The sequence below is a fragment of the Tenrec ecaudatus genome, chromosome 13 (genome assembly GCF_050624435.1).
Source record: "Tenrec ecaudatus isolate mTenEca1 chromosome 13, mTenEca1.hap1, whole genome shotgun sequence".
NCBI classification, from domain to species: domain Eukaryota; kingdom Metazoa; phylum Chordata; class Mammalia; order Afrosoricida; family Tenrecidae; genus Tenrec; species Tenrec ecaudatus.
Window position 1 is genome coordinate 65,696,266 of NC_134542.1, and position 13,133 is coordinate 65,709,398.

A 13,133-nucleotide genomic window follows, 5' to 3' on the forward strand; every position below is an offset into this window, starting at 1 on the left:
TGGAGATCTTGTATTCTAGTCCCTTCACTGTCAGAGGAAGAAAACTGGTCCACAGAGAAATCACGTCACCCCTCTATGAATCTGTCTTTGTTATCCAGTGCTACTGTCATGGAGTGGGGTGCTGGCAGCATGCTTGCTTACACTTTGGGCTGCTAGCCAGAAAGTCAGCAGTTCAAACCTACCAGGCACTTCACAGGAGAAAGGCAATGGCTCTGTCCCTATTAAGATATACAGTCTTACACTAGGGAGCCACATAAGGTTGCTTAGGCTGCTAGCCAGAAGGTCCACAGTTTGAAACCTCCAGCCGCTCCATGGAAGAAAGACAAGGCTTTCTATTCTCATGAAGAGATCCAGGCTCCCAAACCCAGAGGCCGCTCTACCCTGTCCTATAGGGTTGCTATGAGTCAGAATCCACGAGATGGCTGTAAACTTTGAGTTATGAGTCAGAATCGATTCATGTGGCAGTGAGCGGGTTTGGGGTATTTTTTCCTCACAGGTAAGGAGGCTAGAAGTCCGAATTCAGAGGGCTGTGTCTGGGAGAAGGCCTTCTCTAGCTATTGACTTTGAGTAAGGGCTCTTATTTCCTTTCAGCATCTGTGAGTCTGGCAGTCCGTGGAGCTCTCCATGTGTCTTGACAGCAATCTTCCCCTGGGCCTAAGAGTTGCTCAGAGCAGGAACCCCAGGTCCAAATGATACACGACTCCACACTCAGTTCTTCATTCTTGGAGGTAGAAGGCCTCTCTACTGAGCTCAATTCTATCAACTTCTATCTCTTGTAGCATCAAAGGTTGCAGGTCCCACCCCAGGGAACTCCCCTTACATCAGCTCAAGGCTGTGATGGGTCTAAGGGTGCTCCATTCCACCCTTAATCCTCTTATTGGTTTATTGCATCATGAGAATCATTACGTAACTGCCACATAACATCAATATGCAACTGTTAAGCTACTGAGAATCATGACTCAGCCAAGTTAACACATATTTTGGGAGACACAATTCAGTGCACGACAGGAGTTCACCATGATCTCCTATTTCCCGAGGCCCATTCCTTTGATCATCCAGTATACCACTGGGCCAAGACCCTGCAATGAGTGACCATAGCTGCAGCTGCAACCGCCTTTTCTTTGAAAAAATTCAAGCCATTCAGTTCAATATTTACATTCAGCCAGCCCATCCTTAATTCCACGTTTCCCTCTAGCATCCCTGTTCTTACGTATCCTACCCCAAATCTTTGGTTATAATTGTTTACTTGTGGTTTTGGATTTCTATCCATTTCCTCTCTGCCTCAGAACCCCCAGCAGCCGAGCAAGACGGCGGATCTCATGAGGGTCCACAAGGTAGGCTAAGGGTCTCTTTTTCTTCCCTCACACTAATCCTTAATTGCATTCATTTCAAAGGAAGACTTGGTGACACAGTGGTTAGCTGAAAGGTCAGCAGATCAAACGGACCAGATTCCGTGGCAGAAAGATGTGGCCATGTGGTTCTGACCACACTGCAGTCTTGGAAACCCACGGGGCAGATCTACTCTGTCCTGCAGAAACAGACACGAAGGCAGCTGGCTTGGTGTATACCTCAAGAAACAAGTTAAGCTCCATCCTGCTGTGTCCGCCTGACCTTTTCACTTCCAAGCTCGGCTCTGATGGTGCATGCACTGCTACCCATGCAGAGAGCATGCTTGATGTTTATGCTACAGGAGATTGGTCAAAAAGCACACGTGTTTCTCTGGCAGATGCCGATGAACACACAGTTGGCTTACTTGAAAGCCGCATCACTGGGAACAAAGGTAGCCATATAAAATCAACACATTCTAAAAGTAAAACACAAGAAAGTTGACTAAAAGGTTCTCTTTACTATTTGACCTTCTGAGCTGATCAAAGAATTATGAATACACAATTACCTCACAGCTCTGAAATGTGCTGTTCTAAAGAAATGTTTAATGTTAATAGCAGTCTGTTTATCTACAGGGGAAGGCATAGAGACCCAAAGCCCAACTAAACAATTATAACGGAAGATTCGGGGTAGGACACGTAAGAGCAGAGAAGTCTAGAGGGAGGCATGGGATTACGGATGGGCTGGCCGAGTATAAATAATAAAATCACACGCATTCATCAACCGGCTTGGAGTCCTTCTCCCTCTTTTGGTTGGGAAGCTCCGGGATGGCCGGGAGCCAAGAAGCTGCCCTTCTCCCTGGAACTGAGAGTCAGCTGCTGACGCAGGAACGCACACCATGGCCGCCTCGCTCCTTTCACTCTTCCTGATCGCCAGTCCTCAAGAAACTGACAACCTCACAAGATCCCATTGAGTTAGCTAAGCTAGATTTTCTTCTCAAAAAGAACTGCATGCCAACCCGGGGTCTAAGACGAAAAGGAGAGTTTTGGATCTCTTCGGAACATCGCACCGGCATCCGGTAGCTGAGGATGACTCGCTCCACACACGGGGTTTGTGGGGCCAACACAGCCGGAGGGTCAGTGCAACGCACTAGGAAAGGAAGGGGGTCGGGGTGTCACGGGGAAGCGTTCAATCAGAACGCTGACCCAAAAGGTTAAGTGTGGTTTCCCAAACCAAACTCACTGCCCTGGAGTGAGGGCTGACTCAAAGCGGCCCCCAGTGGGTTTCGGAGAAAGGCCAGTCTTTCTCCCGCAGAGCAGCTGGTGGCGGGGCCCTTCCCACCGTGTGCAGCTACTGCACCACCGAGCGCCTGGCAGCTAACCGTCTGAGCTACTCTCGGGCTCTAGATAAACATGACAGCGCCTTTCATTTCAGGGACAGTCTAATGGCAGCTAAGTGGAGACAGGAAAGAAATGGTAGCAAATTGGGGATAAAACAACCCGGTGTGTAAAGAGGAGGAAAGCTGCGTTGGTGGCCCCATAGTTAGGAGGTTGGCCGCTAACCTCAGTGCTGGGAGATGGAGCCCCACAGGACAAAGATCTGAGGATGTTCTTCTGCAAGGAACCTCACAGGCAAACCAACTCTGTCACACAGGGCCGCTATGCATCAAATATCTACTTGTTGGTACCCAGCAACAAGGAAGAACAGAAGCACGTCAGACTAGAGCTAGAAGATCGCGTCTCTTTGAATTTAACAACCAAGATGCTCAAAGCCTTCCAGGACCTAGTGTGCATCCAAGAAGAGGTGCTTCTGTTAAAAACAACCTGAGAAATGTACACTATTTACCGTGAGTCTCCTGCTAGCTGGGGGACCTTAGGAAAGCTAAAAATTTAAGGCTTCAGTTTCTTATTTGTAAATAGAAATTATTTTACCTGTGTCATAGACTGAGGAGATCTGGTGGCACAGTGGTTACGTGGTAGGCTGCTAGCTGCAAGGTCTGCAGTTCGAAGCCACCAGGCACTCTGAGGGCCAAAGATGGGCTTTCTACTTCTGTAAAGAGTTACAGTGTGGGAAACCCACGGAGCAGTTCTGTCCTGACCTATGTGGTGGCTAAGAGTCGACATTGACCCAATGGCAGTGAGTGAGTTGATCTAATAGTGATGGTGAGATAGCATCTAAGAAACCCCTCTGAACTCACTGTCACCGAGCCAATCCCACCGAGGCCAGAGAGGATGGAGAAGAACTGCCCCTGTGTATTTCTGAGGCTGAGGAACCTACGTCAGGCTGTTAGTTTCGAACTACTGACCTTGTGATTAGCAGCCCAAGTCGAGGCCACTATGCCACGAGGGCTCCTTACTACTAAGAAAGGTACCTAAGAAAATCCTTTTTATTGGAAGCATTTCATTATTTTCCACAAAGGCATTCCAAGCTCTTATCACCACCGTAGTTGAACTAAGGTTTTATGTTTTAACAACCCCTCCGCCTCAAAAAAGGCATGCTAAAGAACTTGATTAAAGGGACTCATTGTAAAATTGAGGATGATACCTTACAGACCAACGGCACTGTCACTGGATCGTGCCTCGTACGAGCACTGAGTATGAAAATGTGTCTTTCTGTGGTAAACGTCCACCGTGCTCCTTTTGGGGAAGGATAGTTCGACTATAGTTATAAGCTGCTGCTCCAAATTATGTGATGATTTAGATCAAGGTCATTACCATCTCCAATGGCCAAACCTAAAAAATATTATCCTCAAGTCCAAGGCCTTGAACAAAGTCTGCCCTAATGGGATTAAAATGTCTTACAAAGAATTACAATGTGACTCGCTCAAGAAATCCTAATTTGCAAAAGGTCACAGAGTTACAAAAAGCATCGCTCATTTCAGCTAATTAAATGAAATTTTAGTTAAATGGCACCTTTAAATATTGGTATTGCAGCTGCAAGTGCATTCAAATAGCATTTGCGCAGATATAATTAGCACAATTAAACGTGGGTAGAAGTGGGAACACCATTCTTAATTATATTGATATAATCAGTTTTATTAATGCTTTATGGCAACAAAAGTGACATCTGACAGTAGCACACAATTCATAACTGAACCGAATATTAAGCATTTTAGCATATTACGGAACCTAAAGCTGGGTAATCGGAGGAAGTACGAAGTCAGATCAAGAGTTCCCACCTGTGACGATACCGTAGTTGGGAGGTTCGAGAATGACTCCGTAAAACTGGATGATGTTTCTGTGACTGAGGACGCTGAGGATTTCTGCCTGTTGAAAAAGAAAAGGCAGTGTTACCAATAACGAAAACAACAACAAAAATTTCCACATTTCCCAGTCTAAAAACACAGCCCTTCTGTTTGCTCTTTTCAGACATATGTTGACGAAGATATATGTGCTCAACAAGTATGAGATACTGGAAAAATGCCGTCTTTGGTGGCAATGTGTAAAGTTTAAAATATTTCATCGAAGGCTTCTGAAAATCCATGTTGGAAACTAAGTCACGAAGAGGCAGACAAAGAGGCTCTGGCCAGCAGGCCGGGAGGACAGATGGGGGGAGAGAACACACCAGGCCTGGGGGGCGGGGACGGACTGATCATATTCAATTACAGATTAGCCTTTTGCCTAATGGGCAGATAGATTGTTTTCTGCAGAATGGCTCTTTGGGGAGGCCACATCAGAATAGATGTTGTACTGGTTGGGTGGATGTCAGGGGAAGCCAGCCCCTAACACATCACTACGGGTCCGGTAGGTGCAATTGTACAGCGATAATAAGTATAGATTATAGTAAAGTTATAGAGAGCATAAGAGATAGAAGAGAAGTATTGAAATAAATGGAGTCAGACACGATTCATAGTAGCATGCTCATCCCTGCTTGGTGGTCTACCTGGAGGGAGAGAGAGATTTTAATGCTAGCCCAGGCTTTTTATATCCTCTGGGGACATGCAAGCCCCCGAATTACAGGTGAGGACATACGTCACAGGAAGGGGCTGTGCTACAGGTAATACAGTAATGAGAGGGGGTGGTCTAGGGACATACACACAATAGGAAGAGGAGGGATTGGGGGTATACATGTGATAAGATGGGCGGATCCTAGATTTAGGATGGCAGCTTAACTTTGACCTGTTCTCTGGGTCTCCATAGGAACCATTATCAGTAGCGTGTAAACCCCACCTACAGGAACCAGATAGTGAAGGCAGACGTCCATTGTACTTAACAGCAGGGAGTGGGGCCCACTGCAGTCTGGCAACTGATCGCCCTCAGGGAGGATGCCTGTGAGCATCTGACCTCTTCCCACAGGTGGACAGTTACCGCAAAGTTCGGATAAGGGTTTTTAACTGTTCATGGACTGCTCTGGGAACAATGGAATGGAAATGGTGCCTGGCCCGCATCCCCTCGATGGCTCTGGACTGGACTGGTGTGGTCCACAGAGGTTTCATGGGCTGAGTTTTGGAAGTGGATCCCCGCACCTTCCCAGTGAACCAACTTTAATTTGAGCTCTGAAATGCTTCCTAAAAGAAGGGCTCTCGATCTGGTATAAAAGTGAGAATAACCAAAAGCTTAGCCACAAAAGGTCTAACCGTGCTTTCCTTATGAAGGCACAAACACGTCTCCTCCGATGAGACAACTGGCTGCAGTGAGATGGGAACACTTGGGTTGATTTCCAGCGGGGGCTCCTTAGCACCTGCCCGCCAGCCTGCCCTTATTTATTCCTCCTTGCTCCTCCTGACCTTCTCCTAGGGGGAAGCATGGGGGGTGCTTTATTCTGCTCATAGATCTGGGGAAGAACTGGGCATTTTGTGGGTGGTTTTATTGTATCTAGAATCTCTAAGGGTTCATACAGGAAGAAGGAACCTGAACGATGCAGTAGCTAAGCCCTCAGCTGGGCAGGGCTGTTACCCTGGAGAAAGCGGCATCGTAAAGGTCCCAGCCTAGGAAGCCCACGGGACACTTGGGTTCTGTCCTGCAGGGCTGCTCTGAGGCGGATTCGACTCAACAGCACGGGGGCTACATTCTTGATTTGGGTGCCAAAGAGAATTGGTCAACATTCAAGCAATTCATGGGAAGAATATGGCCAAGAACTGATGGTACCAAAGGAAGCAGTCCACGCGGCAACAGAGGCACTGATGACAAGCAAGGCTCCAGGAACTGACAGAACACCAACTCTGGTGTCTCAACCAATGAATGCAACACAGGAAGCACAAGTTCATCTCCGCCACCAACCATGCAAGACGGCTCGTTGGCCAGCTGACGGGAAGGGTAATTCGAGGGAATGCAGGTGATTCCAGGGAATGCAGAAATTCTGGAACAATATCATTACAGCACATGAGAGTAAAATTATGCTGGGAAAGCTTTTAAATGGTGGGAGCGGGTCATCTGCAGGAACACAGAAAACTCCAAGCGGGATTCAGAAGAGAATACAAAACTAGGGATATCGTTGCTCGGGAATCTCGTTGATTATGTAGAATACGAGAAAGATGTTTACCTCTGTTTTACTGACTTTACTGACCGATGTTCCATTGCTTCTAAGGAGCAATCCCTACTTCCAAGACCAATTTGTCCATTCCTCTGGCAGTTCATGGTATAGCAAATATTCTTTTCCAATGCCATGATCCAAAGACATTGATTAGTCATTTGATTGTGTGATGATGACCCATTGGGGATAACATGGCAAATAAAGGGCATCCAGAACACGTCATTGGGCGCAAGCAGAACCAGTTCTTTAGACCAAGAGGCAGTCATTAAAACATAACAAGGGGGGCATGGTTTAAAATCAGGAAAGGTGTGAATCAGGGTTGAATCTTGTCATCGTATGTACTCGATCTGTGCCCGCACTGGACTTCAGGAAGGGACTTGCCAAGGCCATCTAGTCACTAGAGAAGGTTCTCCGACTCCGCAGAGCACCGACGGGGCAGTGACTTGCTAACAACCTACAATATGCAGATGCTGCTGAAACGGATGAGGAGCTGAAGCACGTCCTGAAGAAGAGGAGATTGCATCTTCAGGACGGATTGCACACTGGCATCAAGAAAATAAACGTCCTGACAGCGGGACTCAAAAGCCACACGCGGAGAAGGCGAGATGAGCTCAAAGCCGTGGACGGGTTTCATTTACTTGGACCCACAGTCAACATCTATGGAGGCAGCAGTAAAAAAGCCAGACACTGGATTGGGAAACTACAATGCGGTAAACCTCTTCTAAAGGGTAAAGAGAGCACTTGGAGCATTAAGGTGGGCTTGACCCCGGCGTGGTACTCTCAGACCTCATCCACATGTGAAAGCCCACCCACAAAGAAGGGAGATGAGCAGAACGGACGTCCCGGAATTATGTACGGTGCTGGCAGAGATACTGAATAAATACAGGAACACGTCTGTCTTGGAGGAAGGGCGAGGGAAGGAGGACAGGACATGGGATCAGGAGGGACCAGTCCCTGGAGGAGGACATTATGCTTGGTAGAGTAGATAGATGGTCAGTGACAGAGAGAGTGATACTCAATGAGATGGACTGACGCAGTGGGCTGAAACATAGCAATGGTTTAAGGGTGGTGAGGACCAGACAGTGTTTTGTTTGGTTGTATATACACCCACCATGAGTTGGAACCAATCTGATAGGAATCATCTACCAGAACCAACACGGAGAGAAATGCACCATTCAGCTCAGTTTGGCATGTTTCCACGAGTTAGTCAATATCTTCCTGTGATTGCTCAAAGATATGAAGAATAGGTCGACATCGAGGTCTTAATTTCCTCCCTTGAAAGCACTTTCAAAGGTTTAAAAAATAAACTTTTTTTTATTAATTTGCATGTCCAGCTTCAGAGAAAACTCCTTTTCCTCAGTTCAAAACTTTTCCATCCTAATTTCAAATGTAAGTTTCTTTAATTTTGGTGAGCTGCCAGAAATCCATAAAGAATCTGCCTTTAAAGCTTGTGCTACATTTTTTTAGATTCTATAGATTCAGCACATATGTATTTATGAGATAAGTATATTAAAAATAGACTGAGTTCCTTTTGTGAAAGTAAAGATACTGACAGCAGCCCCGATCAATATAGAATAAAAGCAATCTATAAAGTAGTTTATGAAGACCCACATCATGAGGCTAGCAGGCTTCACTCACATATTATATTCAGAACAGGCTTCTCCCCTGGCTGTCAACAGCGATTTCCTTCCAGTTAGCAGCAGGCGTGGGTGCCTCACAAGATCCAGTCTTTCTGGGACATGGTACTGACAACGAGGTACGTGTTAAAAGTACCCAAGGTACACATCTGCTGAGCACAAAGTCAACTGCTCCTCCTTGTCATCTGGAGTATGTGACATCATGTACCCTGGCCTCTGCAGTCCGCATCAATTCTAAGATGCCATGATTTGATCCCAGCATGACGGGCAGATAAACAAAAATGGCTCACGTAGGCTTTCAGAGGACACAGGATCCCCATAGTCAAAGGCTCTCCCAAAGGCTGCTGTATTTAAATTAGCAACATGGTCCCGGGTCAGAATGATCCCCAAACTTCAAGAAGTGAGATGGTGATGGTTAGGTTTTGTGCTAACTTGGCAGATGAGGAGACTCAGTGTTCTGGCAGTTAAGCCCTACTAGACTCCCAAGACCTGACTTAACACAATGTAATCAAAGCCAGTCGGTTGTAAGCTCCCATAATGGGATGCCATTAGGGTAGAATATAACACCTTTACTCTGTTCACAGCTCTACAATTAAAAGGAAGTCTTAATTGGAGGTGTGGCCTCCTTCCAATAAAAGGACACTGTGGAAAAGCTTACTTTATTTGTTTGTTAAGTCTATATCCTGTATTTGGCTCATCAACTTTGGCCCTGAGCCAATGGCCTCCCATACTGTCTGCCAATCCTGGGAGTCATCAAAGGCCTGCCCATCTTGGGTTCATTTGCCACCGCAGACACAAGCCTGACCTGTGACCTTGACTTCATCTGCCTGTGTACCCAACATCCTCTGGTCTTTCTGTCCAACTTGAGTTCATCAGTCCTCACAGCTATGACTCAAAGACTTGGAAATCTAGGAAATCTAGGAAACTACCTAGATTTTTTCTCTATTTATACATAGATAAACATCACTGTTTTTTCTTCTCTAGCAAACCCAGCCCAAGACACAGATCATTCTCAATTAAAAAAAAATTCTATACAGAGGAGACTGAGAAAAAAAATTGTAGTGATCTAACATTAACAGAAGAAAGAGCATATGTAATTTTTAATTTCTATTTCCTGAATCCTTTCCTATATGCCTATAGAACTTTTACAACCATAAAAAGCATATGCGTGTGGTATATGTGAGATGAATCAAGAATATAAATATAAAATATTCATTTATTTGTATAAAATTTCTGATTCTCCCTATGAGGGTGTCAGGAAAAAAATACAAAAACGAGTTATATAAACCTCTGAGCTGTGGTTCTCCTGGCATGGATCAGGGAGAAACTAGTGCTCAGACAGGCTCTCCCGGAGTAGACTAGGTGCCGAGAGGTGATGGGACCAGCGGCATGGGAAATGGCCTTTCCCCACATTAATTTCAACACACTCAGTGCTTGGCTCAGCATTTTGTTAAATGATGTTCCTCTCCTCACACCTGTTCCCATGGCCTCCTTCCCTTTTGGAAATGGTCTTTACTCATTTTGTAAAATATCCAGTATAGTAACTACATGAGGGCAGATATCTTACACAAAGAAAGCTCTCAATAATATCTGCAGAATGAACAGACAAGGAGTATTTGATAAGGACATTGTCTGCGAATGGTCATCATAGAGTGTCTCTGTTGTCCAAGGCTTACTATGAACAGGGCAGAGAGAAAGTAAAACGCCAGGGTGTGCGGACTGGCTGAAGTACATGTGCATTCTGTCATTTACAACATGACTGACTGGGGTACATGTGTACTCTGTCATTTACAACATAACTGGATGGAGTATATGTGCATTCTGTCATTTACAACATGACTTGCTGGTGTACATGTGCATTCTGTCATTTACAAACATGACATGGTTTAAAACCTCTAACACCAAACCTGTTGGGGTTGAGTTGATTTTAACTCATGGTGAACCCGTATGTTATCGAGTAGAACTGCACCATAAGGTCCTTTGGGGAACAATCATTGTGGAATCAGTTCACCAGGCCTTTCTGCTGTGGAACAGCTGGGTGAATTGAATTCAAACTGCCAAACCACACACACCACCCAACTCAACATAATCCATCTATGTCAATGCAACTCATCACATAGTGACCCAGTATGGCAAAGAAGCACTGCACATCTTGTTGGCAATAAAAGCCTCATATCTCCTGAAGAGATGTTGGTGGTTTTGAACTGATGACCTTGTGGTTAGAAGCCCAACACATAACCCATTATGCTACCAGGGCTCCTCATGTACCATCCAGGCTCTCCATAATATGAGCTACTTAAGCTACATCCCAACACTTGGTTGTATTTGCATGTTGCTGTGATGGTGGAAGCTGTGCCGTTAGTATTTCCAATACTGGCAGGGTCAGCCACGGCGAACAGGTATGTCTCGTGAGCAGGTGGATCAGCTTTGCCACACCCATCGTTCTCCTTGAGACCACTGCTGACCCTCCTGTGCCATGTGCTGATAGTGGCCCTGGTGGAGCTACATTTCAGGTTGGCGCTACTTCCTTGACCTGCGGCACACCTTTCCCCGCTTCTTAGCCCAGTGTCACAATGTCCGCAGCAACAGAGCCAGGCCTCTCGCGGTCCAGAGGGCTTCTGAGAGTCAAAGCCGCTGGTCTTTCGGGACGGTAAGTATTGCTCTGATCTTTGTCCCCACAGAATCCAGAATGATGGCACTTAAACAAGTATTGAGAATTGATTTTGAAAAACACAACCCAGTAGTTCTAAGTCTATAAGGCCAAAGCTCTTCCAGGGAAGATTGTCGGCAGGGCGGCCCTTCTCTACAAGCTCTAATTCTGAAGTCCACTGCGATCGGATTCTAAGTCTCCACGCCCAGAAAAGATTTCTCTACACCACATCACAAAGTCCAAGAGCTAGTCCTCAGATAGGGTTGACCTACTTCCCCCTTATCAGCAAAAAATCCCCCAAAACTATTCGATGCTACCCTGGCAATTAAAAACTTTTTCTTAGTCTTTTTAATCCAGAATAAAGTCTAGAATCCAGGATCAAGTGCCAGGTATCTGCTTCTGGAGCCCTTTGGTTCCAGTGCCCCCCAGGGGGACAGTGGTGCCCACTTTAGGAAACACGGATCTGGTCCAAGTCAAAGGTGCTGTGGAGGTACAGGGGTGAACTGCTTGGCTGTTTCCCGGAGTCCGTTTGGGAAACAGAGAGCGGCGGTCGGTTGCTTCCATAAGGAATAGGAAATCACACGGGACAGTTGTCGTCTACCCGATAGGGTCACTGTGCATCAATCAGAATGAAGGGACCAGCCATGGGTCTAGACCAAGTCAAGGCTAAGGAAATTCTCTTCAATTCATTGTAGTTTTCTTAAACCCTAAGAATATAATAGCAAGGCGTGTTTTTCCTAAAATAAACAGAGAAACTTGGTTCATACCTGGGTGGCAAGATAGAATTCTGGCCCCTCTACTCCTGAAAATGCTAGACCCACAACTTCAAAAACACGCTGCAATGATTTTAGATATTGTATTTATTTAACCACCAGAGTATCTCGGGTCTTGCTCCTAGTCACTGTAGACTTAAGGAGAACCATCTATTCACGTGAATGGTCACGGGACAGGCAGCAAACCTTGCCAGCCTGCAGGTCCTCGTTCAAAAGATGCCCCAGAACTATTCGGAGCAATAAAGCAGGCGGAACGTGCTGAATTACGCTTCCATGATGTCATACGTACGCTATTCCAAATGATGTCTGATATCACAAAGATTTGGCTTGGAAGTTAAAAAAACTAGAGCAGTCGTTCTGCTCACTCTCCTAGAACAACCGCGATGGAGTCACCGGAGACGTTTATTCTAAGCACCCTCAGTGCTGGGAAGTCTCCCATAGCTCAGTGGCGTTGCTGGTGTGCTGCAGCCGACTTTCCACCCCACCCGGCAATCATTTTGAGACGAGCTGGGCGTGCCTCCAGGGATCGCGCTGCTCCCTAGTTAAGCACATGCCCAACTGCGGGCAGACAGGCCTGGCGAGAGAGGAGGGAGCCTACAGCTGAATGAAGCAAACAGTGGAGAGGGAAGACTGGGGACTTGAGAGACAACTCCCAAATCGTAAAAACGCTAAGAGGCTTTACCTTCTTTGTGCTCGCACTGTGAAATTACAGGAAATGTCAAATACATTGTCAACAGCCTGTGTTGCGAAATCAGAGCCACCAAAACGCACATCAGAAGAATCCAGCGCTCCACCAAACAACTTCTGTAACTTGGTTAAAGCGATCACTCTTGGTGCTAAAATTACACAGACAATCTCCCCCAAAGAAAGGCCTGAAAAGAAGCTTCAAGTGTGAATTAATAAAAACCTAAACCCAAACCAAAACACAAAACGAACTCACTGCTATCGAGTTGATTCCAACCGACGGTGACCTTATAGGACAGAGCAGAGCTGCCCCTGTGGGTTTACAAGGCTGTGAATCTTTTTAAGAGCAAAAAAACTCATCTTTCTCCCGTGGTTTTAAAATGCTGACCTTGTAGCTAGAGGCCGATTGTGTAACCCACTACGCCACCGGGGCTTCTGTGAACTGATGAAGGGTTAAAAAAAATACACATTTACATTAGACCTCTAGATTGGACAGCCTTAAAGCCACTGTAGGCCTAGTTTTCCTCCTAGGAAATTACTTGATTGGACAAAAAGTATCTCCCAGATTGCTTCATACTTTAAATTTCTGCC

General features: G+C 46.0%; 1 protein-coding gene across 4 annotated transcripts in view; it reads right to left on the minus strand.

Moving 5' to 3' along the window:
* Nucleotides 1–13,133, minus strand: part of MAP3K20 (mitogen-activated protein kinase kinase kinase 20) — a 193,851-nt gene that overhangs the window by 114,486 nt on the left and 66,232 nt on the right. For all 4 annotated transcript variants that reach the window (XM_075529211.1, XM_075529209.1, XM_075529212.1 and 1 more), the window contains exon 3: nt 4,505–4,592. In XM_075529211.1, the coding sequence (XP_075385326.1) occupies nt 4,505–4,592 (88 nt within the window). The remainder of the gene's footprint in view (nt 1–4,504; nt 4,593–13,133) is intronic.